The sequence below is a fragment of the Rhipicephalus sanguineus genome, chromosome 7, assembly GCF_013339695.2.
Source record: "Rhipicephalus sanguineus isolate Rsan-2018 chromosome 7, BIME_Rsan_1.4, whole genome shotgun sequence".
Lineage (NCBI taxonomy): Eukaryota > Metazoa > Arthropoda > Arachnida > Ixodida > Ixodidae > Rhipicephalus > Rhipicephalus sanguineus.
Window position 1 is genome coordinate 123,339,364 of NC_051182.1, and position 27,942 is coordinate 123,367,305.

The 27,942-nt window shown below is 47.4% G+C and overlaps 1 protein-coding gene across 7 annotated transcripts in view; it reads left to right on the top strand.

The window, feature by feature from the left end:
• The first annotated feature begins 2,695 nt into the window (after window positions 1–2,695).
• LOC119399828 (GTP-binding protein Rhes) overlaps window positions 2,696–27,942 on the top strand; it is a 222,785-nt gene continuing 197,538 nt past the window's right edge. For 4 of the 7 annotated variants that reach the window (XM_049417854.1, XM_049417856.1, XM_049417855.1 and 1 more), the window contains exon 1: window positions 25,579–25,723. In XM_049417854.1, coding sequence (XP_049273811.1) covers window positions 25,683–25,723 — 41 coding nt within the window. In that variant the 5' untranslated portion in view covers window positions 25,579–25,682. Of the gene's footprint in view, window positions 2,998–7,244; window positions 7,523–25,578; window positions 25,724–27,942 lie in introns of those variants that run through there. The other 3 variants (XM_037666683.2, XM_037666684.2, XM_037666682.2) reach the window with 3 other exon arrangements.

A 27,942-nucleotide genomic window follows, 5' to 3' on the forward strand; every position in this document is an offset into this window, starting at 1 on the left:
ACTGCTGTGACGTTAGCTCGTTGAAACACATGCCCTGGCGATGCCCTGCGTTGCAGGACTACAGTCAAGAAGCCTGGTGGACCGCTGCTATTAACGACCCTAGCTACGACGTCCAGCGCATGGCTGTCCGGAAGGCCCGTGAGAGGGCGGAGAGGCTCGGCCTCCCCGTCCCGACATGGGACTAGCCATGAGTTGGATGTGTAAACATGTCACGCTCTTCCCTCCGGACCAAATAAATGTCTTTTCTCTCTCTCTCTCTCTCTCTCAAAAGAGCAAATGTACCATTTCACTCAACGATTTGATTCTAAATGAAGATATAACATGTCAACCTTTTCGGAGTCACAAGCTATCGTTCTTTGATTGTGCTACTTTAAAATCTCAAATGGATTCGACCTAACATTTATGAATGTATACTGAAATCCTCTTATACAGAAGTCAGCGCCGCGTTCGTAGAACAAGAGAAGCAAATGTCACAAATTAATGCGACGCTCTCACCTCTGGCTCCCAGCTGCAGCGACACTATTTCGAGGATTCTTTAGGCTTCCCGCCAAGCTTAAATCCAGCATTACATCAGCATCCTTTTGCTCACTTCAATATTTCGCGCGAGTCGACATTTCAACACTTCGTCTATACTGGAAACACTTCAACGAATGTTCACCATTCAGTCATCATTCCTAACTATAATAATGAAATCATGATATATTTATATGCCATGGAAATTAGAAAGTTAGCCAACTTAATGCAAAGTAGTAACTCCGAGTGTACCATGACCACTAATTCGTGAAAGTTGTTCCGATGAAGGTTTTTTTTTTACTTGCGTCTCCACCGCGTCAGCTCATGCTGCCGAAAGGCCCAAACATTTCCTAGTATAACCAGGCCACCTAATGTTGATGCAATCATCAAGCCCGCTTCCTATCTCCGGGCATCCATTTTTGAAACACTCTAGGGTCGTCGATTATGCGGATCTGCGAAGTAGCTTCTCGTAAGGGGAATCCATTGCCGACGACGCATTTCAGAGTTATTGCAGCCGCCGACGCGACGCTTAATCCGAGCCATTTCCCGCGTGCCTTCGCTGCGTTGCTACTGTTGCGTCAAAGAAACCGAAGCCTTTCATCCCCGAAACGTTACGCGCGATATTCCAACGGCGCGTTTTCAGGCAGTTTGCAGTGAGCATTACGGGACGTGGCTCATTATTAAAGTATGGCCGACGACCTTGCTTCCCTCAGAGGTGTTGCTGGGTGCCCACAAGCAAAGCCCAAAAACTAGCCCATCAGTCTGTCCCTTTGATTACGAGTATTTGCCGAAGAAGTTCCACAAAAGGGGACGAAAAGAAGTGCATTAACGCGAACTAACGCAACACCTTCGCATTCGCATTCTCATTCACAGGCCGGCTGTGATGCGACCATTGCGCAACCCGACTTTCCTGTTATCTCGCGCTGGCCGTTGATTGGGGGCCGCTGTTCAAGGTCAAGAACTCCAGCGCGACCGGTTGTCGGAAGAGAAGACAGGGAGGGCAAAATAAGATGGCGGCGGATAACACACGGTCCCTTACGCATTTGCCTAAGACGACTGTAACGGCAAAAGCCACCTTCTTTTTCTCAGCACCCAACGTGGTTTTGCACTGGCTCAGGGATCGGAGGCATTTGCAAGCTTCCTGCACCTCACGGGGGGTCTTGCAGTGCCTCCTTGATCGGCCCGCCTTTTGACCAAACGACGACGTCACGTGATGACGTCGTCATGTGACGTGACGTCGTAGTAACGTCACAAATTTTGGGGGAGACTTGCCGTTATGCATATGGAGACTCATCACATGATGATGACTTATTGGGTGATTCGGGCTGACGCCACCGTTGACGACGGTCACTTTTCGCGTTTGGTGAGGCATCTAAGGCTATCGCCTTAATATGATGCCGGTGGATAACGGTAATCGATGCTGTTTTCATGAAAGGCTTGCTGTTTTCCGTTCCTCACGCAACCGACCCCGTAGCCTCACGGTCACATGCAAATAGAGCGACCACCTGCGGAGACTGGACCAAATCAGCAGGGGCCTCTTCGGTTTATGAGCACGGACCTCTTCGCCCAAGAGAAGGATCACCTCCTTTCTGGACTGTTGCACGGGTGTACAAAAGCTGACGTCACAGCCTCGGCAGCGCATTTCTGGAAGGGTGACGCGTATTAACAACAGCCCAGAGACGATCATAGCGGCGCCCAGGGAGCCTCCGTTGACAAGGTGTACAGGGCGCATGTAAGAGTCACGAGATGTTTGCAAGCGGACACCAAGCACGCGTGCGACCCAGTGAAGACGACTGAGTGTTACGAATGTTGGGAGGTAGAAAAACACGTGTTAGGGAAGCGCGCCTCCGAGGGAGAAAGAGCGAGAGAGAATGGAGAGGAGGTTAAGGGAGAAGTGGGAAACGGCGGAGACGAACGGGGAGGGACCGCGGGTCTTCGTTAAGCAACAGGTCGGCTCACGAGGACGGACACGCGAGCGCTCCTGTGTGCCCCGTCGGGAGAGAGTGATGACGTCGGAAAGGCAGAGCCAAAAGGAAGGAGAGGAGGGGAGAATGATGGATAGAGAGAGATGAAAACGGCGGGAAAGAGATCACGCGGGCGCGTGCTTCGATCCCGGCCGCGTCGTATATAAACGGCGCGCTCCGGCTCGCTCCGACCGTCGATTGTTCGGAACGGCGAAGAAACCACATCGTGAGCCGTTGCGGAGCACCGAGCTTGACAGGGATCGCACCTAGTTTCGATTTTCACTCAGCTGTTCGTATATCGCCGGACAGTGTTAACCGTTTCTGAGTCGACAGTAAGGAACATTGGTGCAAGTCTCCGTGGACAAGGGATACGTCTGACTAGAAGGAAGAAAACAAGCCCTGCAAAAAAGCGGCCCTCAACGAGGACCGGACGCTAGATCAACTGGACCAGGTGATCTGATCTCGGCACGGAGTACAAGTGGACGTCATAGAGCCGAATGCGTTACGACAAAAAGAATTGGTAAGTCGTCACTAAGAGCCGTTTCACAATGAAAGATTGGGCTGAAGTTCGCGGGATCGAATCTCGTCTGCATTTGGATGGAGGGAGAAGGCTAGATGCCAGCGTGCTCAGAATTAGGCTCACCTCGAAGAATCCTAGGTGGTCGGAATTAGCAGACCCCTCCAATACTGCGTCTCTCATAATGACGTAGTTGTTTTGGGTCGCAAAACCCCAACAATATTAGATAATGATTGAATGTCACGCTGACACAATGAAAAAATATTGTAATGACGTAAAACACTGTCTCGAAATTTGGGAACTTTGACGGCAATGGCATGGTTGATTGTGAAGTTAGCACTTTCCTAGCTACAGATTGCTAGCAATGTGATACTCGTATGTTGGTGAAAACGACGCGCTTCGAAGCGATTGAAAAGCGACGCGATTCAAAGAGCTGTGCTAGAGGGCATGTAGCTTAGAACACAGTGCGTTCGGTATGGTGCTGCTTACTATGCCGAAAAACGTCACCAAGATTAATATTCCCGGACGGCAGAAAATGTTCGCAATTTAGCAGGCGCCAGACGCACTCCGAAGATATGTACGTATTTGTACGTCGAATATTTCGACCTGTTTATTTGCACGGGCATTCCAAGAAAGCGCCTATGACGCTCTTTCAATGCGACTAAGCCAAAGAAACAGATGCATGTGTTGAACATTAGGCGCACACGTGGGCATTGTTGTTTTGCTTCACGCGTTCTTTGTCTCTGCGTAAGAGAGCATATCTGCGCGCTATTTGCCAATGAGCGACTTCTAAACCGAAATGCGTCGTCGTATCTATGTCACATCCTCGTTCTCATAAATATGATATATCATTGCTGTCTTTCCAGCTGAAAAGAAACAATCAATAGAGCCGGCGCTATTTCCAAACGTGTGAAATACGCAAACGTTGTGTGCACGCTAAAAAATAAGATGTAAAAATTGGCCGCGTTTCTTCGTGCTTCGCTGCAAATGTCGTCGAAAGACGATGGTCTTCTTCCGGCCATTTTTTTTTTTCTGTCGGCCGTTTCTGCGCCGTTTCAGCGCAGCCTAAGAAACACTGCCATGTTTGGCGCAGCCTAAGAGACACTAGGGTCTTTAGAACTACGTATCTATGCATTTTATAGTAAAGGAACACACCACCTAATACCTATGTATTGATGTAGCGCCTCAAATAGGCGTAATATTTGCTTTTTGATCGACAGTGTTCACAAGTACGAACGCGGCTACCAGTTCAAGATGGCTTGGCGTTCAGCGGGTGCTTAAATCTTGGCCTGGTGGCTCAATCGCGTGATAGACCGAGAGAAGGACCGACAGACAGAGAGACAGACCAAGATTTCTGCGTTTAAGTTCCCCAAGAAAGACTATCGTCTTTAAAAGAAATGCGACGTCATATGTTATGTCCTTTCAAGCGAAGCTTGTTGTGAGTTAGATTTCGGTGGCGGCAGAGGCGTCCTACGCGATAACGCCGGCGCCGGCGAGCGTACAGAAATGCGGCTCTTCACGGTGCGCCGTTCACATGTGTATTTGTATGCGCCGTTTTTTCAATAGCCGATGCTCTCTCGATCCTGAGTTCGTTGGCGATCAGCGGTTTCTGATGCGGCAATCTGAACTTTTATCGATGTCACTAGACACTTCGCGTCAGGACATTTCATTGTTGCCTGGATATGACCGCATGACCGTCGTTGCTGCCTGTAGCAACTGAAGCGCTGTGCACGGGGAGGAAGGTCCAATGCCCGGCATGAAGGAAGTAAGAAGTTAGGAGGGAGCATTGCGCGATGCGATAGACAGAAAAAAAAGTAGTAGGTCGGGTTCGCACATGCCAAGCTTCGCTTTTCACCATTGTGCCGATAGGGGAAGGGCCACTGAAGTTTTTTTTTAATGTGAAAATACTTAACACTGAAATACATTACAGTGTATGTGGTCTCTGAAGTCTCGTTAAGCCTTGTTCTCCTACCAACTAGGCACGCTGAAAAGCACGACAAGTTAGCGAACAGTTCTGGTCTTCGGAAGAGGCGCCCTCTTTGTTTTACAGAAAGCTTAAAAAAATGTCATCATAATTTTTCAATGCAGGATAGTGTTACAGAAACGCTGAAATTGAGGTCGCTTACCCACCTGTCACTTGGGAAAAACGGCCGTTGAGCTGGCGGGGATAATAAAACGCCGCAGACGTCATCATCAAATTCCTGCATTCGTTTTTTTTTTGTGTATTGGAGTGTTTCGTGACTCATCCAACTCGTTAATAGGCCACTGGCACATGAGTGCCTGCAACAGGTTGCCGTATCGCGTGTGTCACGTCTGGGCGTACAGTTACGATACATTCGCGGAAGTCGTAGACAAGTTGTACGTTTTGAGTGACGCCGAAAAAACCGAACGCGTCATGCGACACCGATTTCGCGTCGGTTGTCATTTTGTCGCTCGTTATGCTCGTATATCTGAGCTGCCCCAAAAAACTGAATTTAGCATACGCCGTCATTCATTGCTAGAAACTTAATCGGTACAAAACCGATATGCCACTGACGTTGCATCGTCTTTATTAAAATAGGAATAGCCTCTATATATGTTAGGACATACAGTCGTGGACATTTAAAATAAGAACAAGTTAGGGTTAACTAAAAAAGGATGTCTTTGTTCTTTTTTCAGCCAACATGCGCAATGTCTGCGAAGTTTTGTCTTTCAACTTTATTTCGTGCTTAAACGACCGCTGGCAACCACGTAATTAGTGGTCCGAAGTATGTCCCTTGCAAAAATATATTCTACTTTGAAATTTTTCGTTCCCGACAAATGTGTCTAGGACTCAACTTGTGTATCAAAAGTAAGCCTATATGCTAGATTGCATTGATGATCTATGTCACTATACTGGGTGCATTTAATTTTTACAACAGTATCATGGTCTGCATTAAAACTAATATATAATGGTATCGCTGTATACTCAATTGATAAATCATGACATGCATTTTTAAGCGCACCCTTTTCAGTACAAACCATCACCGTTCCCAATGCTATGCACTCAGTTGCCAGTATTCATATCATTCCTCAGAGTTGGTTCTTCAGTACTGGTCAGAAACTGGTTAAGCGTTAGACTCGTAATAGCAGTATGCACAGTTAAGCGTGACGCTTTCGCGTGTCTGAGTTCACTGAGGGGCGCGTGAATGCCATGAATGCACGAATTTGCGTTAGCTTGTGTTTACCGTGCTTTAACTTGAAAAATGGCCGTAGCTGCGCAATTAAAGCTTTGTTTGGACTTGTTTATCGCAGCAAGTCCTACTTCGTCATTTAAAATGTGAATATTCATCTATTGGTCGCCCACCTGAGCGGTAGAGAACAAACGCAGGGGTCAGGAACGAATATTACTGAATTATACGTAACATCGGGTCGTATATTCTCGTATTCCGCGCACACGATAACACGCACAGTCGAACGTAGAAGAAACGAGAACATTCTTAGCGGAAGAGTTTTGAAGATGTTATACCTAGACGAGTCGTTAGTCAAAACAAAAACTACATGTGCAGAAAAGAAAGAAAGAAAGAATAAAGTACACATTGCGGCGTGAAATGCGATCGCGCACTAAGCATTCAAGATGCTAATAACCCACGTGTCTTTAGCAACAACAAACGCCTCGCACGCGCCAGAAACAACAAACAGCCCGCCACTGAGACGAGAGCGAAGCACGTTGCGCAGTCAAAGCACCTGGTTTCACCGGAAAACATTTTAGAGTTTCTATTTTAAATGTGTGTCGACACAAGAAACACCGTGTGGTTGAACAGTCCCCGGCATTTGCGTGACCGCGCTTTTCGTCGATAAAGGAAGAAACGGCGCCGAGCAAACCGAGGACTTCGAGTAAAGAGGAGAGAAGAGGAGAGAAGGCGAGTGAAATGGAGCGGAGGAGAGACACTCAAGAGGGCACCACGGCAGGCGCTCGATCCCGTAGCTTAATACGCAGCAAGCTACACGGAACGGCTAAAACGAAGAGGCCAGATACAGATAGAGAGAGAGAGAGAATGGGAAAAAGAAAGAAGAAAGAAAGAAAGAAAGAAAGAAAGAAAGAGAAGAAAGAAAGAAAGAAAGAAGAAAGAAAGAAAGAAAGAAAGAAAGAAAGAAAGAAAGAAAGAAAGAAAGAAAGAAAGACAAAGAAAACGGCGCCCGATGTTGACGCTCGTGCTCCAGAAAACACAGGTGCGACGGAAGAAAGGGCGCTCCGTGCGATGTCTCACCGACTGTAGAATTAGTCATGCCGCCTGCCGTGTGACGTACGCACAGTACTTGTGTCGGTGATGCTATCAAGAACACGCGCGTGACGGCATCGCATCTTGGAAGCATTAGGTCTCAACAGTGACCGATAGAAAAGTGGCTCTGTTCCCTGGGACAAAGACCAAGAAGGACGTGGCTTTTTTAGGAGAGCAAACGTTGTCGAAGAGCTGGGCGTCACGGATCCTCTGTTCTTCCTCACCACGAATGAGGCCTGCGGGGTGTTCATGGAGCCGACGAATTTCCGGAGATGGTCAGTCTTCGGGTAGGTTTCATAGCAGATGCGAATTACTTCTTTTTGGTTTTTATTTGTTCACTTGTACGCTTGCGTTGCGTGTCTCGCAGCTCGACGCGTGGAACGCCAGCAACGTTAGCATATGTTACCGTAGCTTCTCGCTTTGCTTCACTGCGTAGAAGGACCGAGGTGGGCGTGGTGTAGTATAATGTAAACCAAACCGGATGTGTGCTGTATAAACCCTAATTCGCGTGTTGCTAGAAAGTTCCGCGCGCTCAAGGTGTATTAAAACCCTACTAACACGTTCTTTGCCTTAATTTAGTGACATAAATCGTGACACAGTTAACAAAATGGTCGTTGGTGTGTTTAAAGTGAGTTCGATGAAATCTTGTAGACCAACGTATGACAAAAAGAATCTCTCCACAATCACTTGGAATATGATTACGTCCCAACTACGATAACACTCCTTCCCTACCAGCAGAACAAAGCTCAATGTTACTGTATGCAGAACAATGACGGTCTATTCGTTTCGTCGGAGAAAAAAAAAATGTGTGTGTGTGTGTGTGTGTGTGTGTGTGTGTGTGTGTGTGTGTGTGTGTGTGTGTGTGTGTGTGCGTGTGTGTGTGTAAACAATTAGTGCAGACAAGATAGGCTGCGCAGTTCTCAGTAACTGCAGCACGTGTCTACCAGATATACCAGCGTGAATACCAAGCAGGGACACCTGTCATTTCTAAAGATCCTGAGGCAAAACAGTTCGACGCTTATTGATCTCTCAGCATCGGCATGCACATCGTTAAGGCGTGTCATTAAACGAAGTGTGAGTGAATCATCGCTGTCGATGAGAAGCATTGCTCAGAATCTCAGACATCTGACATTTCATTCTGTGCCCGCGTAGCTATCTCTAGGATAACTTCTAATTATACCACTGTAACGTATGCTGTGACTCATCGCGTCGGTGGGGAGAATCAAGCGTGACTAATCCCTCACAGATGGCACGCGCCTAGTGTCTCGTTGTGCCGCCAGACGGCGACGCTTGTAGAGCTCTGGGCGATTTAGACGCGATGCTCGGAGCGCGTGGCTGTTGGCGGTGAGTGTGATGATGAGGGTGACAGCGTCCGTAGCACATGGTGACTGCATCCGGTAGACGGCCGTTCAGTCTGTGGTTCTCGGTGGCGCCGGCACGAGCGCTGCGATCCTTCGTAACCTAGAGTTACTGTATATGCTACCTTTAGGTAGCAGAGTGGCGCATCTGTTTTCCAAACGCCGCTAGCAACCATGCATTGCTGAGAAGCTGACGCTCGGGCCAATTTTTGTATCTCTCGACGCCGCCGCTGCAGCTCACTCAATTAACACTAGTCATCGACAGCCAATGTTTATCGCCGGCCTTCGACACGCCAAACATGTTTATCGGCGACGCGGTAGGCATGTCGCCTGCAAAAATGGAGTGCGACTTCACCGCATAGCTGTGGTTGCTAGCCGGACCTATGCGCTACTCTGCTACCTAAAGGTAGCATATACAGTGACTCTATCGTAACCCACGGTCACCAGCTCCAGCCGATTCGCGCTGTGCGGCACGCGAGCGCAGCGTTGTGAATAAATGGGATGCAGCGCTCCGCCGGAGCCACCAAGAACCACAGACTGAACGGTTCTCCACGGATGCATTCACCACGTGTCACGAACGCTGTCGCCCTCGCCGTCATCTTCAGTGCCAGAAGCCACGCGCTCTGAGTAGCGCGTTTCAGCAGCCGAGCACTGTATTGCCCGCTTCTAAATGCGTCGCCAGTTGTCTGAAAACTGCTGTGAGTGTGTCCATCATAAGACACCTGTGCAGGATCGTACAGCGTTGTCCAGCGATGAGTCCTACGTATGGTATTGCACGAAATTTCATCGTTTACCTCTTTAACGTATAAGCATTGAATTCTCCTGAAACTGTCGTCTGAAAATAGCGAAATATATATATATAGCAACAACATTTCGGCCGTATTTCTTAGAATTGACTTACTTAACTTAAACCCGCGTCAAAAGACGGATGGTTGGAATGAACTTTCAGCTCCTATTATTCTTCCAAGATTGCACAAAAAGGTAGGTATCCAGTTCTACGGCATTCGCATTCTTACACGGATTATTGCGAACAGTTGTTGGCTGGGCATGCGCAATACTGCGCGCTTCCAGTGGTGTGTTACTCCCGCTCTTGAACACGCAAACAATGGTTTATTTGTCTTTTATTCTTTGTGCGTACAAAAAGGCGTGGTCTCCGTAGTTCTTGTCGATTTTACTGACAATGTAAAACATGCAATAGCTTTCTTGCGCATTCTGATACTCACGTTCTGCTTAAAAACACCCAGTGCCTCTTTAAAGAGGTTGGCATTGTGGCACGTTGTTCTGCTTGATAATACTTTGGTTTGGGAACAAAATACAAAAATTTCAACCTACGCGCAAGTGTAGCCGTTTCGATAAAGCTGTTACTCACGGTACACGCAAAGAAAGCAAAACACAAAAAACCAATTCTTATCTAGATGACAGAGACGCCTGGATGCACGTAGCGGAAGTTAAAATAGAAAACACTTTTGTAGCCACATGACCGTCTATTCTACAGAACCAAGATATACAGCTATAGATAACGTCACAATAAACAGTACTACCGCGGCGACGGATGATGACATAACGTTTGTTTTGTTTCCGCATGATTGCACTGTAACAAAGCCAGCTAAACATGGTCAACCAGATTTCAGTCCCCTGTTCATCGCGTTTGACTCCGGTATCAGTTCGGCTGCTACTCGCGAATTCCCACTTGTTGGCATGATCTCTATAAAGAAAAATCGATATATGATCGCACTGTGTGTGCAGGAGGGCACTCCGAGGGTGAACCGACGAAGATAGCGGCTTGACGGGGGAGGGGGGGATGATTCTTAAAAGGAAGCAGGAAATGGAAATGAAAATTGGGTGTGGAGTGCACGATAACTGTCTCTCAAATGAGGACACCTCAACCGATACACTCAGGCCATCATCCCGCGTGCAGTGGAAGAGAAAGGGATTAGAGAGCGTGCGAGAGGGGAAAAAGTGTCATGTGACCACCCGCCTCCTCCAACCTGTAGTCGATCCTGCCGCGGACACTGCGCCGCTCTCCGGCAGCGTTCACACTATAAAAGCAGCGGGAGCTCGTTCAAGGTATTCGCGTGTTCCTTCTTAAGAAGTAGCAGCTCAAGGAACGCACGGACAAAGCAACAGTAGTCGCTACGTGCACTGAACAAGCCATGCCCGCAGCGTCTACTATGCTTCTTTGAACGAGTGTTCCTTGCGCTGCCACTTCCTAACAAGTTAGACAATGAACCAACTAGCCCACGCCAAGGTACTGGCCGTAGTTATTCCGCCGCCGTGGTCGCACCTACCTACTCTTCGTTGGCAAATAAAGTGAATGCATGATACTTCTCCGCATTTCTGAGCTTTTCATTTCAAACGAAATTCTTGCTGAGGACCTAGAACACGGGGGAGAAATATTTTTTATATCTTGAAGCACTTGCTTTCAGAAGGCGCACCAGCAGGAGCTACGTAAGCGGACAATTCTGTAGCGGCGGTCCTAGTTTCTCTCAGCTGTGCAAAAGTGAGACACTTGCGGCACGCCAACGCACTGCTGCCAGCCCTTCGCCTATTCCCGTCCTCTCGGCACTCTTGATCTAAATCAAGTCCTTGAAGAACGCGTCCTTGTAGAGGCAGCAACGAATAGTTCGTGAGTGGGCCCATGAAAATCACCGCCGAAGCCTTGGCCGCCAATAAGCATTTGCGGTCAGACGTTTACATCACGTGGTGCATATGCTGGTGCAGGCATAGTACAGTTTCCGGTGAAGGGGAAAGGCTTTCCGCTTTCCGTGGCGAAAAAGCAAACCGGTCGTACACCGATCGTGCTCTCCGCCTCGTTTTCCGCTTAGGCGACAAAGCGAGCGGATTTTTAGTCCGTTTTGCCGCTTTCGCCTGCTTCGAGCTCAAGTGTGAACGGGGCCTCAGCGATGATGAGCGCATAAAGCGGCCCACGCTACTCACCTTGTCGATAATTTAAGGCAGGTGCAACGGGCTGCACGATCCAGGATGGCTGGTTGCTTCGCGTGTCTCGCCGCGTTAGTGGTGAGAAACTGAAGAGGAGGACGAGGTAAATGGAAGGACAGGGAGGGAACTGGAATTCGTTCGCAGTGTATACGACCACTACAACTACTAAGACTGTTGCGTCTGGATGTAAGATATGTACCTATCCCTACTATTGTTTCACATATCTGCGGGATCTAGAATTCTTTCCCAGAAAACAAGACGTTAGAAGTGTAATTCACGTGACGTAAAATGCTTAAAACAGCGTAAGACCGGGTAAAATAGAACACACACGTTCAACTGTGAAAGAATTAGGAACTACGCGCAATACCTGTAATAGCTATCACTAGCTTCTACAAACCACTAGAGTCTAACTAATGCTGGTCGTTGCTTTGTTCGCGATAACACTACCCCACGCGTAGTACGTTCTGGGTGCGAGTGAAAGCGTGGAAGGGAAGCCCACAATCGCTCCTCAAGCGGAGAGGAAGCGCGCCGTCGTTCTCCCGAAGCGCGAAATGCGCTTGGAGGATCATGGAGGGATGGGGCTGCCTGGATCCGGCAGGAACTGCGTACACTAACCGAGCGGGCGCGGTCGCGTACGCGCGATCTCGACAAGGATCAGCAAACGGCTCATACCTTTGTACGTGATAGTTCTCCCCACTGAGTTTTACTTAAAGCGATAGACAGCACGTACATCGCTTCGCTCGACTGAGCGGCGCTGTTTCGTTACGTCGACGTTTTGTTGAGTTGCGCCAGGTCGCACGCTGAAGAAGTTAGCTCCTAGCCTTAGTGAGTGTAACATTCTAGCTTTTTGCTATCGCATTCATTGCGTCGCCCTTGAGGGGAAACGTTTAGGATTGAGAACTTGGCGAGCTCGTATTGATACATGGGAAATATAAGCAAACAGCGCAAGAAAAGGAGGAGTTGGGTGAGCAAGGCTGGGCACAAGACGGCGCTCATGTTGTGTCCAGTCCTTCTTAGTCTTCTTTAGACCTCGTGTTTTGGCGCTGTTTGCTTATATTCGCCATGAAGTGGCTACATTTATTATTGCTTTTTGTTGTTCAGAAGAGAATCAATCCAGATAATCTTCAGCACATGAGGACCTGTGACTTTTGGTATATACGTTATCTTGGGTGTGGTAGCGTAAGACGTTGTCAGTGGCTGGCTGCTCAGCCGCAAGGACTATTCTGGGTCCAAATTCAGAAAGCTCTTCCTGCGTAACTGCAAGCTACTTGCTGTTGACCGGCCTGCATTACTAATATTTCTACCAGCGTCAGAACTCTCTTACGCACATCTTGAACGTAAATCGTGTGCGTGAATACGGGCCATTGCTATTAGCTCGGCGAACTTCGCGAAATCTTTCATTGACGCAGTACCAGTTCGTCATTTTCACTAATTTCGGCTATTCACTGCAAAGCTAGTTCGGAGAACTTCGAACGTCATGCATCTGTTGACATTCTGTCATTCACCCTCTCCCCTCCTGCGACCAATAACATGAGACGGATGTTTATTATACGGTGGCCCACGGCCAGAACTGGCCCCGGAGCTCATGACGTCAGCAGACTTTAACGTCGTTGCGCGCAGGAACCTTAGAGGGCAAATTTACACGATAAACTTTCCAGCAAGATTTAGCAGTCGAGTCATCGCATATAAATCTCTTGGTGGCCTGGCCGTAATGAGGAGAGGATCCCTTGTTCTGCGTCAATGAGTTTCGGTGGTAATCACGTTAAGGCACGGCCTTCGTCAGAGGAGCCTGGGCATCGCCCTGCATGAAGTTCACGGGCCGAGAACGTCGTGGTAGATTTCGATGAACATAGTTGATTTGACTACAGTTAATTTTTGATGGACATTGAATTCACCTTCGCGTTGAGGAGTTGATTGACGTTAACGAGGGAGACGCATAGGCAGTACACAAAGGAGGTCGCAATGAAGAACATTGGATTAGTCATGTCCACCTGTGGTCCGCCACGAGCACGGACAGATTAACTGAAGGAAATGTGCAAGGCCAAAGCTGCTGTACCTCGGTGTGACCGCAGGGACACGTAGCCCACAGAGATTACCTCAGAACTGACCAGAGGATGCGTTGGCGCTACGGTCGTTCTGCTATACCAGGAATTATGGGAATAGCAAATGACTCAAGCGCTTCAAACGCTCCTTCAATCGCTTCACACAACGCTAAGCTTACTCTCTTTCTCATTCTTTCTTCCTTACTTTTACGTTTCCTCCTTAGCCCTTGCGCAGTACAGGGTAGCAAACCGGATATTCATCTTCCGGTTAACCTCCATGTCATCCTGCATTACTTTTCTGTCTCTCTACATACGATAGTTAGCCTCCTCCGAATTGTATATCGGGCCAGTGTCATAGGCGCGCTGATTATTTCTTTATTTCTATTCTGGCGGAGCTAGATAGCCTGTTTGTACCGTCTTGAGTAGTCAGACATCATTGTATGCTGTCTTCTAGAAACCGTATGGTTAATCAAAAAACATGCTAGGCTACGTATCTTTCCAGTTAACGTGTTGTCCAATAATAAGGTCGCATAAAAGAAAACGTAATCTCGGCTCTGTTCCAATAGTTACTCACTAAATGCTCCTGAAGGACTTAAGCTGCTTTGGTTTCCTAGCGGCAGAGCACATTATTGCAGGCCCCACACGGCGTAAGTTCATTACTTCACGAGTAGTTGAAGTGTGGAGTTAGTGTTGTCGTTTACTCATACTGCGATGGCAAAACGTTTCTTCTTGTTGTTCATTTATTTATTGTGCAAATTGAACGTTTTTCCTTCGTATGAAAGCCTGCGCAAAACGGCAATCAACACAACCGAAGGAAATCTTGATTACTTCATCTCATAAATTTGGAGTGTCAACATTACAACGCTTTTTTTACGATATCTTTCCCATGATGTCAATATTTTAAAACTTTCCTTCAATGTTTATCCACGATTACCCTAAAAGTCGAATTCGCCTGCCGCAAAAGAAAGAGAGCCGCAAGGTCCCTCCTTGTGATATGTTTTGATGACTTTAGACATTTGGAATTAATTAGCGGAGTGACATCAACAGCTTCTGCTTCCCGAAGGGCGAGTCATCTAACCTTGGCTTTTCTTATAATGTCACTTGATAAAGGTCATGCGTTTTTACGTCTATCCCTGGTGACTCACGCGTGCCAGCGCGTGCATTCTCGAAGGCTATGCTCTGGACGATTCATATTTTGTACATGGGCGAACTAGTCGAAACACGCTCGTGCGGTGCTTCGGGCGTAAACATTATTTTGTTGAAAGGATATTGCCCATCATGTTTGTTATCTCCTTGCTCCCTCTTTATTCTACGAACAAACACCCGCTATTAGATTTGCATCCCACTTCCCATCAGCCGTTTCTTTTTTCTGTTTTGTTTACTTCCGATAAGCCGATGTGTGGTATTTCCTGCTCAAATGCGGAAGCGCGGAAGGCTGCGCCAATGGACACGCTATCCAGACTGACGTCATGAGACGTCAGTCTGGATAGCGTCCGAAGGCAGGTCACTCCGCCTTCGGAGAACATTACCGAGTGCATGAGCGGGACTATTACTTTAGTCACCGAGGCGAGCGGCTGTAGCGCTTTGGCGTATGGGCGGGACATTTCCGAACATCTTAAGTTGCATCTGACTATAAGTCATTCCACAATAATATTCTCGATGCGATCACTCATGCGGCCTATCTCTTCGTTACGCCTATCTCCATTATTAAGGGGCCGCACAACATTTTCGATGCGATCACCCTTCCCGCCTGTCTCCGTTACGCCTCTCTCCATCGTTAAGGGGCCACATGACATTCTCCATGCCATCAACCATCCAGCTTAGCTCACCTTACGCCCTTCTCCATCTTTAAGGGGCCGCATAACATTCTCGATGTGATCGGCCATCCCACCTACCTCTTCGTTACGCATACCCCTATTGTTAAGGGGCCGCATAACATTCTCGATGCGACCGGCCATCCCGCCTATCTCTTCGTTGCGCCTATCTCTATTATCAAGGGGCCACACAACATTCTCGATGTGGTCAGCCATCCCACCTACCTCTTCGTTACGCCTATCTCCATCGTTAAGGGACCGCATAACATTCTCGATGCGATCGGCCCTCCCGCCTATTTCTTTGTTACGACTATCTGCATCGTTAATGGGCCGCATAACATTCTCGATGTGATCACCTATCATTCCTATCACTACGTCAGGCCATTCTCCATCGCTAAGGGGCCGTTCACGAAGCTGACGAACGCTAGAAGGATGACGCATTGTCGATGACTCCGGAAAACAGCATTCGAGCGAAGCGCGCACTTTACAATAAAACTCTACGCCTTTCGGAGTTGTCACTTAGACAACTCCGAAAGGGCATTCGCACCGGTCATATCACCCGTCATACCGCTGGGAATTCGCACCCGTCATACCGCTGGTCAAGCAACCTCATCCAGTGGATGGTGCCGAGGTTTTTTTTTCCCTCTTTTTTATTTTCTAGCCACCAATATGTATTTATTTCCACTGAACAACTTCAAATGGTAATATACTTGATTGTACCTTGTGATAAAAATTATTTGAAAAATAACAAACTATGCAGCAATTAAGAAGCAGATAAATGCTATTTCAACAGATGCTTTCATCAGCGAAAAATGCTCGTGACTCACTTCGAAGCAAATGACTAGAAAAGGTCTCGGTCTTTTCTGAGCCATATAAACCGTCTTTAACGACTTCACTTCAATGTGAACTAGAGAAGTAATTTTCCGAAGTAAAATATAACTTTGGTGCCTTTATTTTTCATTTCCATGAAGTTTTCAATCCATCCATCCATCTGCGTAGAAGAGTGCAGGTGTTGCGTTTGTTCCCCCGCAGCGCTTAAGACTAACTTATATTTTTCTGTAATTTCTCCACCATTTTTTACGAGCAGCACTTGCTAGAAGGGTAAAACTCACAGAGTAAAAATCGTAGTTGAAGTACAACTCTGGTTAAGAGTCTAGCCGGAACCAGAATATACGTCCAACTTTATATCGGTTACCTCATTGCCATGAGCTTGACGAATGTGTCTCAGGTAGGCAGTAAGCAACCTTCGTCTCGGTAGCTGATTGTAGGCTTGTAATGCATCGGCTCACATGTTCCACGTCGATAACAACCGCATTTTGTTTCTTTCTTGTTATAACTTAAATCCCTTTCCCCCAGTGCAGTGTAGCAAACCGGCCGCGCGTCTCGTCGACCTTTTTACCCCACCGACACGCCCGTATGCCATACCAGTAATTCCGTATCTTTTACTATGGAATTCACGCGATAGCGGTAAATAGCTCGTTTCACGTGAATTCCGGTGTCTGCGTCGATGGTTGTCAGCGAGAAGTAAGCGTCGTCCTTAAGCGAAAGTTGGAGATGGAGGAAAATAAACATGGCTGGTCCCTCTGTCATAGGAATCGGTATAACACGAAAGTTAAACCTATCTTATTGAGAGCTTAATGAGAGTAGTAATATATGAGAGCTTGTACAATTTCTATGGGTGTTTTACAGCTATAGTGCCGTTTGACGTGGATGCAGCCACGTTTACGCCTAGTGGCACATCTCCATCGCTACGACTAATGCTCACGATCATGATTTAACGGTTGTGGTAGTTTTAGTCGTTAACATATACCTGGACACAGCCTATCGTGAATCGCGCACAAAGATGACATCAACAAGCACATGATAAACACTGGTACTCGAAATGCACTTCTTCAAATTGTTGTCAATTAAGGTGAGAAAGGGCACGGTGTGCGCTCCCGAGTATTAGGGTAACCTACGCCTCTGCTCATGCGTACACTGCAACACGGGAGGCACAGGTTCGTAGCTTGAGCCGCGGACACCCGCAGGCGTTCCACGTCTCGCTGGCTTCTGTCTCGCTTCACCAAGGCGCTGCATTCGCCAACCGACACTGTTGCCTTTCTGCAGCGCTTATTGCAGCAGGTTTATTTGTTGGTGCTATCGCACTCGAAGCAGTCGGCGACTGAGAAGCACCATTGGCACATGTGGAAGCTGCACTACTTCGACAACGAGCCGTCACACGCTCACACGAACCGAAAGGCAAAGAACGTCACTGCGTCCAGGGCGACTCCCCGATAACAGCGCGGCCAGTGTTCTTCGCTGGTATCGAGACGCTTGAACCATGACCTCAGAGATTGCGAGCAATCTCGGAGGAGATGCTCTAGCTGCATCGTCACCGAATCGTTCCCAGCGGCGCTAGTGTCATGACGCATTACTCCACTTCGCTCACAGACGGCGGCACCACCCCGCCCTGCCCCACCTAGCCCCGCCAACAGAAAGCAGCGAGCGAGAGAGAGAGAGAATATGTGCGAGATACGAGAGGCGTGAGATATATAAGGCGCGTTTGTGGAGTGTCGTGCATGTGCCTCTGCGGCAAGTCGGTAAAGCGCCGGGCGCTTACCGTCGCGCGCCGCAAGGTCGTAAGTTTAATTCCCGGCGCCGGAACTTTTTCTTCTAGTTTTTATCAACTTCATATCCGTGACGGAAATACGTCATTGAATTCTTGACGGGCGCGGCATAAGATACTTTCGTGTTAGTAAAAAAATATCACAGGGTTCCTTGTGCATTCACCTAAGACGACTCGAAGGCGAAAGCCACCTTCTTTTTCTTCTCAGTCGATGTGTTAGGGAGCCTCCATGAACGGCTGGTCATGTAGGTTCGCTATATGTATTTATCCTGCCCCGCCACCCTCCGAAAGCTTTCTGCACCTGCGTGGTTTCGCACTGCCTCCGGGATAGGAGGCATCTCACCTGGTTTTGCACGGCCTCTGTGATCAGAATACCTTTGACCAAGCTACGATGTTATGCGATGGCGGCGTAGGCTTATGCCACAGGAGCAAAGGAACCAGGCGGCTGAACCAGAATCGACGCCAGCAGGGAACACGAGCCGTGGCTTCACGTGCCACTGCACAGCTCCTTCTTTATTTTTCTTTCTTGAATTCGCGCCCACTCCGGTTCTGTTCGCCTCCCGAAGGAGGGCGCTTCAACGGCATTATGTGGCGTTACGTCGCATGATGTCATGCCAGAATTTCTGACGTCATCATGACTTCACAAATTTTTGCTATCCGTTAGGTCATGATGACGTCATTTGGTGACATTATCACGTGATGATGATCTTCTGTACCACCCGTCCCCGACGTCTCCGACGACGTGGGACGCCGACGGTCAAATTTCGTGTTTACTGGGGCATATAAGGTTTTCGCCTTCAAAATAATAAAGATCTTCGGCCCGAGTGAGAACCGAACCGAGGCCTTCTGTGTGGCAAGCAGGTGTTCTACTACCACAGAGCCATTCCAGTACTTGAAATGGCTTCACACACAAAAAAAAGCTCTACGAATGTCATATAATGGGTGGAGTCTCTTGACGCATGTAATGTTGCGTGGTAGAATCCTAGAATCGCACCAGGTGTAAAAACAACTGAATTGCGCAACGTGAGGGTGGTTTGAAACTGCCCACCCATTACAAAGTGTGCAGCTGCGCAGGCGCTCGTGGCACCGTAGGGACGAGTAGTGAGTAGGTCGCCAGTTTCCACAAGGAAGAATAATGGCTTAGTGGGCACTTAGCAACCGTAAGTACATCTAGTAGATATTCTTGGATAGTTTGAAACGGCCAATGTTACGCACGCAAACGTTACTTTCTTGCGACAACGTTCAAGACGATGCACACTTGGCCCGATTACGCTATTGCGTTCTACTCTTGAAGGCGAGGCTCAAGCGTCATCCAAATTTTCCACATACTTCTCTAAGAACCTTACGGAAACGTATGCAATTACTGGAATGGCAGACGGAACGGATCATTAGGGTTGTCTTTTCTTCCTTTCTTCCTGCTTTTTCTCGTAGCCAATTTGTTATTGTGATGATACACGCTGCACATGAATCATGGACTGTAGTATCGCCTGTGAGTCAGGAACTATGAAGATTGATAAGTAGTGATGTCGTTAAAGTTCTCATGCATACTAGATGGTTTGATTTTGTATGTCCTGCGTTTTCAATTTTATTTCACTGCACGTTGCAGATAATATGGATATGATTGACGGTTATGCCAACATAGGGACGCAGAGCGTTGTTCTTTTCTGCCAGTTGACAATAGTTGGATTACGTGCCTCTAAATATGAACAATCTTGTTCTGTTGGCTAATTTACTTTATTGCGAGCCTGTCTACGCTCTTTTTCATGGATAAAATAAGAATAATAATTGCCAACATGAAACATACTGGCATGACACGTTTTGGACAATACGCTATGATGACACAGTTTCATCTAGCAGGTTGACCGTCTGGAGGAGTTATTTATGGTTAAGCAAGTGTTTTATGCCGCGGTCTACCAAGACTTCACTGACATATTTCCGTCACGGATATGACGTTGTAAGATGTACCCTAACAGATGAGAACGAGAAACAAAAGTAGACGAAAAAGCTCCGTCGCTGGGAATCAAACCACGATCCACCGCTCCACAGCGCGCGGCGCTGAGCGACTAGGTCGCAGAACGTACGTTCTTCAACACACTAACGGCGAGCTATTTATACACACCATTTACCGCTGGCGGTACTCAGAGCTCGGTGGCACTTCAGCGTGTTCTCCTTATCACCAGCGAGATGGCTCGAAGTGCGCGAAGAGCGCGCTTTAAAAGTCGTGGTCACCCCGCTCGTTGTGATGCGCGCGCACCTGCTACCTGTATATAAGCACCGGTACTTTGCCCTACAGGTCGTGGTCACCCGTGCGCGCGCGCTTTGCTCGTGATGGGGGCGGTTCGTACATCTTGCACGTTAACCGCCAAGGTTGCGTAAGTTACAGAACACACCTAGATCACTTCACCCGCTGCAGCGGCCGCGTTTGCGAATGGAGCGTGCTGCTTAGACACAAAAATGTATCAACTGTGACAGGTGTTAGTTCGCGCTCGTCCTGAGTATACTTTTGCGTTCGTTTCGTGCGTCCTTGCTTGTGTTTACCGGTGCTATTAGCGAAACACCAATAGACACTGTGCAAGCTCTCATATATCAATGCACAAAAACGGTCAACTACAATTATGAAGGCACGTTTCACTTTTGTGTTATACCTATTCCTATGACCGAGGGGTCGGCCATTTTTTTTTTCTGGCAGTTTATGCATCGTGTAGCCCCGCACAATGCTTAGCTCATGGGATTAACAAGTCAAAATGCCATAGACAAGGTTTGAGATTTAGAGTGAATGACTATAGATACCACGCAAGAAAAATACCACACACTGTGTTATCGAAGCTTTCATCAGAATACACGGGAATACAGCATATAAAAGAGAGCGACAAAAAGAAACGCACGAGAAAATGCTGGGACATCAACCCAAGTACGTGCTCGCTTGGCTACCCTACACGTGGGGAGAAAAAAAAAGAATATTATACCAGATAAAAAAAGAAGTCCAGGAAGAATAACAAATAGCCTGTTGGTGTAAACACACAAAACACGAACACGTGCTCGTATTTCCAAAAGGTTCATGAAGTCCTTTCAACTTCAGGAAGCATAACTTGGCGTTTGTGGCCTTGTGAATGTACGACAGCCTAGGTCAAGGTTCCAGGATGTTTTCTTTCGAAAGTGGTCTCCCATCACGGCGACGGAGTTTAGCTTCCAGAACGCGTCGTTCTCTTTTGAAGGATGGGCGCTGGCACAACTGCGAGCAGTGGTTTAAGGCGAGGAACGCATTCCGTAACTCGCCGATAGCAGTCATAAAGCTGTGACTGCGTACAAAGAGCATAATGTAAGTTGTATCCGACAGCGGTGTGGTTGAGCGATTGCTTTCTGCGATACACGACCTTCCAGATATAATTCAGACACATCAAAGTAGTGACAAAAGCGTTTGTGACTGACGCTGTCATCCAGAGCCCCGTGCCACGTTTCGCCGCACACGATAACGCCACGTATCGGTGACACTGAAAAATGCTGTGGAAAGAGACCTACGTGCTGGTAATCAGATTTCTTACGCCTACCGTGCTCAACCCTGGTTAACCTCCCCGCCTTTCTTTTATTCTTATTCTCTGTCTCTTACGAAGAGGGAATGTGGGGACGCCGACGTGTACGGGCCCTTAGGTGTTCGTTTGGGTTGCGTAGGGCCTGTTTATGATATCGGTAATAATGAAGATGGTGACGACTATGTTTATTGGCACCACCTTCTTACGTGGGGACGTCGACGAGCAGCCCCCTAGCCGTTTATTGCGTAACAATTATATGGACACTCGAGGCGCACTTTTGCCGTCGCCGTCATGTTCTGTATAAAGTCGAAATCGATACCATCACTCCGCGAGTCGTATGTTCTACGTGCGAGTGAAAGCTTGCGAAGGCTGTAGACGGACGCGGCTTAAGCAGAGATGAAATCCGCGGTCGGGTGAAGAAGGCTCTGTCGGGCGAAGGAGCATGAAGGGGTGTCGGTAAGGGGACTGCGTCGCCAGGTTCACAACAGCGAATTTTGATCAAAAGGGCGCGCTCGGGCGCGCTTTCTCGGCAGACACGAGTAGACAGCTGCTACCTTCACACGCGATGTGATCTCGCCGCTTACTTTGCATTGAGACGACAGCAAGAAAAGCGCTTCGCGCAGGAACGGTCGTGTTCTCTTAGGCCAGCGTTTTGAGCAGGTACGCGAGTATGGATCCTGATTCCGTTCGCTGCTAGCCTCACTTCGTATAGCATTCGAGTTTGCTGCTATCGCATTCATTGCTTCGCTTTTGTGGCGAAACTCTGACTTTTTTGACAAAACCGGATGTTATTTTATCCTCTGCTCACTACTACACTGGCTATCTCATTCTGATACTTTGATTTCTTTATACAATGCACTATTTCTCTAACATTTTGTTACTTACGTCGGCAGCGTGTCCGATTCTTTCGAAGTACTATCAACGCACCTATTTTGTCTGGATTGCTGACCATTTGTTTCTACCATGCGCTGAAATGTTTTTGACAGGTCGACGCCTTCTATAGTTCTTGCTGGACAAATATGCTGCCCTTCTGTGTCCTCGGCCATTTTCGGGCTTCGGTACAAGCAGACACACACTTGATGAACTTGCGAAAATGTGCTCCACCCTGGTCTTTTCCTCAATCAGGAAGCCCTAACTTCAGCTAAACTTTCCTGGCGTTACCTAAGTATGCCTAACCATTGTGACACTTGCTATTCGACGTCGTCTTTGATGCCCTACGTAACTCTAAGATTCCGAGCTCGAGTTAGACAAAACTTCGGGGTCGATGGTTCGATAAGCCACTGCAGCTGTGAACCTATGCGAACCAGAGAAATTATGGAAGCGTACCGTTTCACAAAGAAAGGAAGTGATTGTGTCAGTGGCCCTTCCGTGACATTGGGTAACAAAGTAAAGCAATTTTCTACAGGAAAGTTGTTTAGCAAATCGTTCCTTGTGAGTCGATCTAGAAAACTATCATAATCATAAACGGGTATGTGCCACACAAGTTGGGTAAATCCCACTACTCACCACTGGTCCACTAAAAATGAAGAAGGCAACAGTTAGCCCGTGTTGCCCAATGGTGCCCGTAGATCGATGACAGGTGCGAACGCTTCGTTTCAGCACGAGTTTCTGTCTCTGGAGTTTCAACTACCGTGTCGAGCCTCTGGTTTAAGTCGGACCTCGCTGCGCTGAGAATCAACGTAGAAAAAACCTAGCATCACCTAGCTCAAGCCTAGCAACAACCTGGAAGCAACCTAGAACCTGCATCACCTAGTTAAGTCCTAGAAACAACCTAGAAGCAACCAGATTAGTCTTCAGAATCGTCCAGTTTCGCTGTTCAAAGCCTTGCGAGGCTTAGTGGAAGCTTCGCCTTTTTACATTTGATGTTGATAGCTGTATTCGGAGCACATGTCCGCTTTGTGGCTATGATGGGCAGTGCGCTTGCGCATGCTGGCTGTAGAATGTGCATATATAGGAAAGTTTTTCACAATAAAGACAGTTGCAAGTTGGCACTTGTGCAGTGCTCTACGTCTTCTGCTCTGTCCCGTGCAGTCCGTACTTTATTTGCGCTCTGCAGTTTAGAGTTGCGAACCAACTAGCCCAGCAATGACTTTCTTAACATAAAGACGCGCTGCGTGTGAGTCTACTTGCTGCAATCACTTGCTTATAATGACAAAATGGCATTCGCTGGAAAGGCAGTGAGGCGCCGAGGGTGAGATCACGCTCATTGTTGACAAATAAGAACCTCTCTCCGATAAATTCTTGATGTACGCAGCTTACACTGTAAAATCTGGCTTTAGTGAACTTGCCGGAATAGTTCAACCACGGCGAACTCGTCTCCCGTCTAGACTCTCTGGAGCTTGTTTTTGCATGCGTGCGAAAGGTTTCAGTTGAATGAACTGGGGAGTGAGTCAGCATTCGTTTTTTTTTTTTTTTTTTGCGAACGTTTTCAAGACACGACGGTAGCTGCGCCAATCAAGCCAGCGTTATTTATGAAAGTGCCCCGCAGGGCTTTTCGGAAACATCACTTTTAGATGTTTCATATACGCAAGCGTCGAAATGTGTAAATGCAAACATAGGTAGGTAAACACAGCAAAGTAGTAATAATACCTGCGGTTCCGCGTGACAAGACCACGATGTGGTTTATGAGCCACCCCACAGGGGAGGGCCCCGGAAATTTCAGCCATCTGGTGTCCCTTAACGTGCACTGACATCGCACAGTACAGTCGTCAGCACGCTTAACACTAACGCTCCGCAACGAGGCATGGACTAGTTTGACTGATGCCAGCTGCGAAGTGCTGGGCGCAGTCGCCCAGATAATATTTCGGTATGCTTGGATTGTATGTGGGCATGTATTGGTAACATCCTTGGCAACAGAACCCAAAGCTACGTCAAGCTTCGTCAAAGCTACGTCAAGCAAACCTTTTCGGGACATGCTGCGGAGCGTTCGTGTTAAGCGTGCTGACGGCTGTACACGGGCCTATAGCATTTCGCATCTGTCAAAGTTCGACCGCCGCGGCAGGGATCGAAGCAGCGACCTTCGGCTCAGCAGCCCGAGCAGCGTACCCACTGTACCACAGCGGCAGACGGGAGACACAGCAGTGTTCATATTAAAGTTAATTCTGTGAATATTGTGACGTTGTTGGAGCCTACAATTTCGTTCAATTTCTGTGTACACGCTGCTGAAGAACCAAAATTCGTTGAAGAGTCCGCTTAAATTACGACTGAAAAATTGGGCGAAAAAAACTAGTGCGCTCATGCTCCTGTTAACTGATACTTTAACGAATCTTTTTTGTTTCTCAGATTAGAATGGCTTAGGTAAAACTTTACTCTGTTTTGATCTATCAGTTCTAGAAAAACATAATTTCCCGAGACCAATAACAAATCTCTCCGTAATTTGTTCTTTCTTCGCAGTTGAGGAATGAGTCAGTCACATGGACGTGAATCGGGTGATTTTCCACGGTGGCAGCTGCAACTATTTTTGTTGGACTCAACCTTAATTTTCATAAGTACCACGGCAAGGCGCCGACGTAACTAACAAAACAAACTGCTTCAATGATTAGTAAAAAATGCTCGTGAATACGGCGTCATCAGATATTCAAAACCACGTGCTTGCTTCTAACGCGAGATGAAGCGAACCCAGAACCATTCTAACGCTTGTTTTCGTCTAGTGGTGATAGACAAAAATAAAGAGAGAGAGATAGAGAGAGACAATGATATCAGCGAACGAAGGAAGACGCACGATGTGCCTGCGTCATCATGTACCAGCGAGCGTCAATACAAAAAAGAGCTTTCCGATGGACGCAATTACTGTTTCCAGCATTAGCCGGGAGAAATCCTTACAGCGCTTGTTTACAATTTTACATCAATTAGGACGCCTGCGCGTGAGCTTAGAATTGCAAAGCGCTCTTGGTGCGCGCTCTCAATCAAAACGTGCGTCGTGTCTCAAGTGCGTCTTCCCCCTATTGACGTGACAATGGTAGTGCGTCACTTTCTTTTTTTTTTCCCACAGCTTCGACATTTCGTAAACACGGGTAGAAGGCAGCGGATAGATATATAAGCGTGTGCTTGCCGCCACACTTCTAACGTGGAAGTTTTAGGGTGAAGATAAGTTCGGAAGCGAAGCCGCTCATTCTGGATTGTCCCGACTTTAAAGCCTACCAGGCGTCCATCATCACTATGCCCTCCATTGCCAGCTTCTTCCGCTACAGGAGTCTCCTGTGAGTCGTGCTTTCCGCCATCTTAACACTTCTGCTTTTAATTGTCGCCGTAATCATCATCATCTTCTACTTCCTCAATGCCATCTACGTAGATCACATCCGGCGCCCCACGAGAGCCCCGCCCCGCGAACCAGCGATTCTATAATTAACCATGTTTTGTTGCAGTATTCGATCAGATCATATTCCTATTATCATCATCATCAATTAATTACATAAGTTACATCAATTTTCCTACTGTAAGTAGTAGTTTTGAAGCGGGAATAAAGAATCTGAGTAACGATACGGACATGGACAGGACGTCTGTGCTAATTAACATGATCAGCTACTTTAGTAACATATAGGTAGCAAATTGAACGATCTTGTTAGTTCCTCACAATCTTCGAAGTAGGCAATTACTGCATTAATTATAGAACATAGATGGATTCTACCACCCGTATTTTTCCGGGACTCTTGAATATTATGTAATACCTTGCCACGCATCATGTGACTCTTGCTCTTGTGAATAATGAATCTTAGTGCCTACGTGGCATCATTCGGGCTATATGTTGTCTGTACTACTCTTCGTTGTTTAATGTTGCTTTTTTTTTGTTACAGCTCCTACAGCTCTGCGTTTATGCGCAGGTTATACTTATTGCTCAGGCGAAACAGATGCGGGTTATAGTAGGCCTCGATAAATCGCGAATGCGCAATGGGAACTTCCAAACACGTCACTAATTAAGAGAACAAACTGGCATATTCTTTTCAGTGTTGCTTAAAAATATGTCTGTCCTGGCGACGTCATTCAAAAGGATGGTTCTGTACACTTCAACACTGCGCTGTTGAGACTCGCTGCTTGCGCCACCTGGTAGCCACGTCTCATATTTAGCGAACGAACAATCGGTGTTCCCGAGCAATTCTTCGGATCCGTATAGGCGAGAGCATTAACTGCCTCTGAGTGCGGTACGTGAAACGCCTTGTATTGCCGACAACACGAAATGGCAAAGCGAGCGGATGAGGAGACCGTACGCCGATTTGCAGCGACCGCAGCGCCATCTAGTGAATCGGCCACCATGCAAAGCGCAGCCACGTGTACAATCCTTCATCCATGGAGGAAGGAAAAACACTGAGGGGGCGTCACATGACATTTTTTAATACTAGTCAAATATGAACCTTAAGGGAGAAATAGGCCCCAGTCACGTGACGGGCAAGCGCTTCTTTTGGTTGGCTCCCCGTGCTTGGGTCTGCTACGGGGGCCTAATCCTATACCCAAGAGGCACCGCGCACTGGGGTCCTGCAGGGCAGGAGGGGCGGCGTCAGAGCAGATTGTCTTGCCGAGGCCAGTATAGTCACGTGGACTTTTTATTCCTCGGTAATGATATGGTTGAACAATGAGTCAATACACATGAACCAGAGATCTTGATCGTCATAAGCAACTTCGTTTAACGATGCTCTTGATATGCTGCGTTGGATGTAAATGACCCTTTTACAAGCTCTTGACTAGCGTAAACCAGCGTAGCATCGTGTTGGACACACTACAGGGCAATCAACATCAGTGAAGGTACGATTACGTGGATAGCTTCGTTTATTTAAATTCCGCACAAGTATGGCGTAATAATGAGCAATGCTGACGAACTACAGTAAGTGTTCAATAAATTCGACTTACAAAGGGGAAAAAATGCAAGTCATAGCAGTGATCGGTCGAACGTTTAAACGAGAGCATGCAGGCCGAAATAGGTAGCGCTTAGCATTAATGCTTCTTAGCATTAATGTTACTTATCATTATTGCTCCTTATGGGTTGAAGAACTGCTTTTACAAAGATTCACTCTTGCTTGGAAGTTAAAGGTTCGTGTGCAAAATAGGGTCGCATTACTTTGAAGGGACCACGGGTAGAAGATATGCATTTTAGTGCAGAGGTTATTCTGAGAACTGGTTCTCCGTAAAGCCTTTGGCCGAGAGAGCTATAAATCTAGACGCGTATACGGCGTTGTACGCATTAAGCCGGGAACAGTGTAACAGCAACGAGGAATTGAGGAATCTCATATGAGTGCTTATGCTACCTTTGAAATGACATGTTACGTTATTGCTGAAGGCCCTCATTTCTACTAACTCCCACTTTCACAATAGAAAGGGCTTTATTAAAATTTCAGGGTATGTCAGTGAATCGGGAACATTTGCATTAGAGACATCAAATCATTCTTCGTCGCCTATGTATTCAACTATGGCCTGGGGTCCTGTTTGT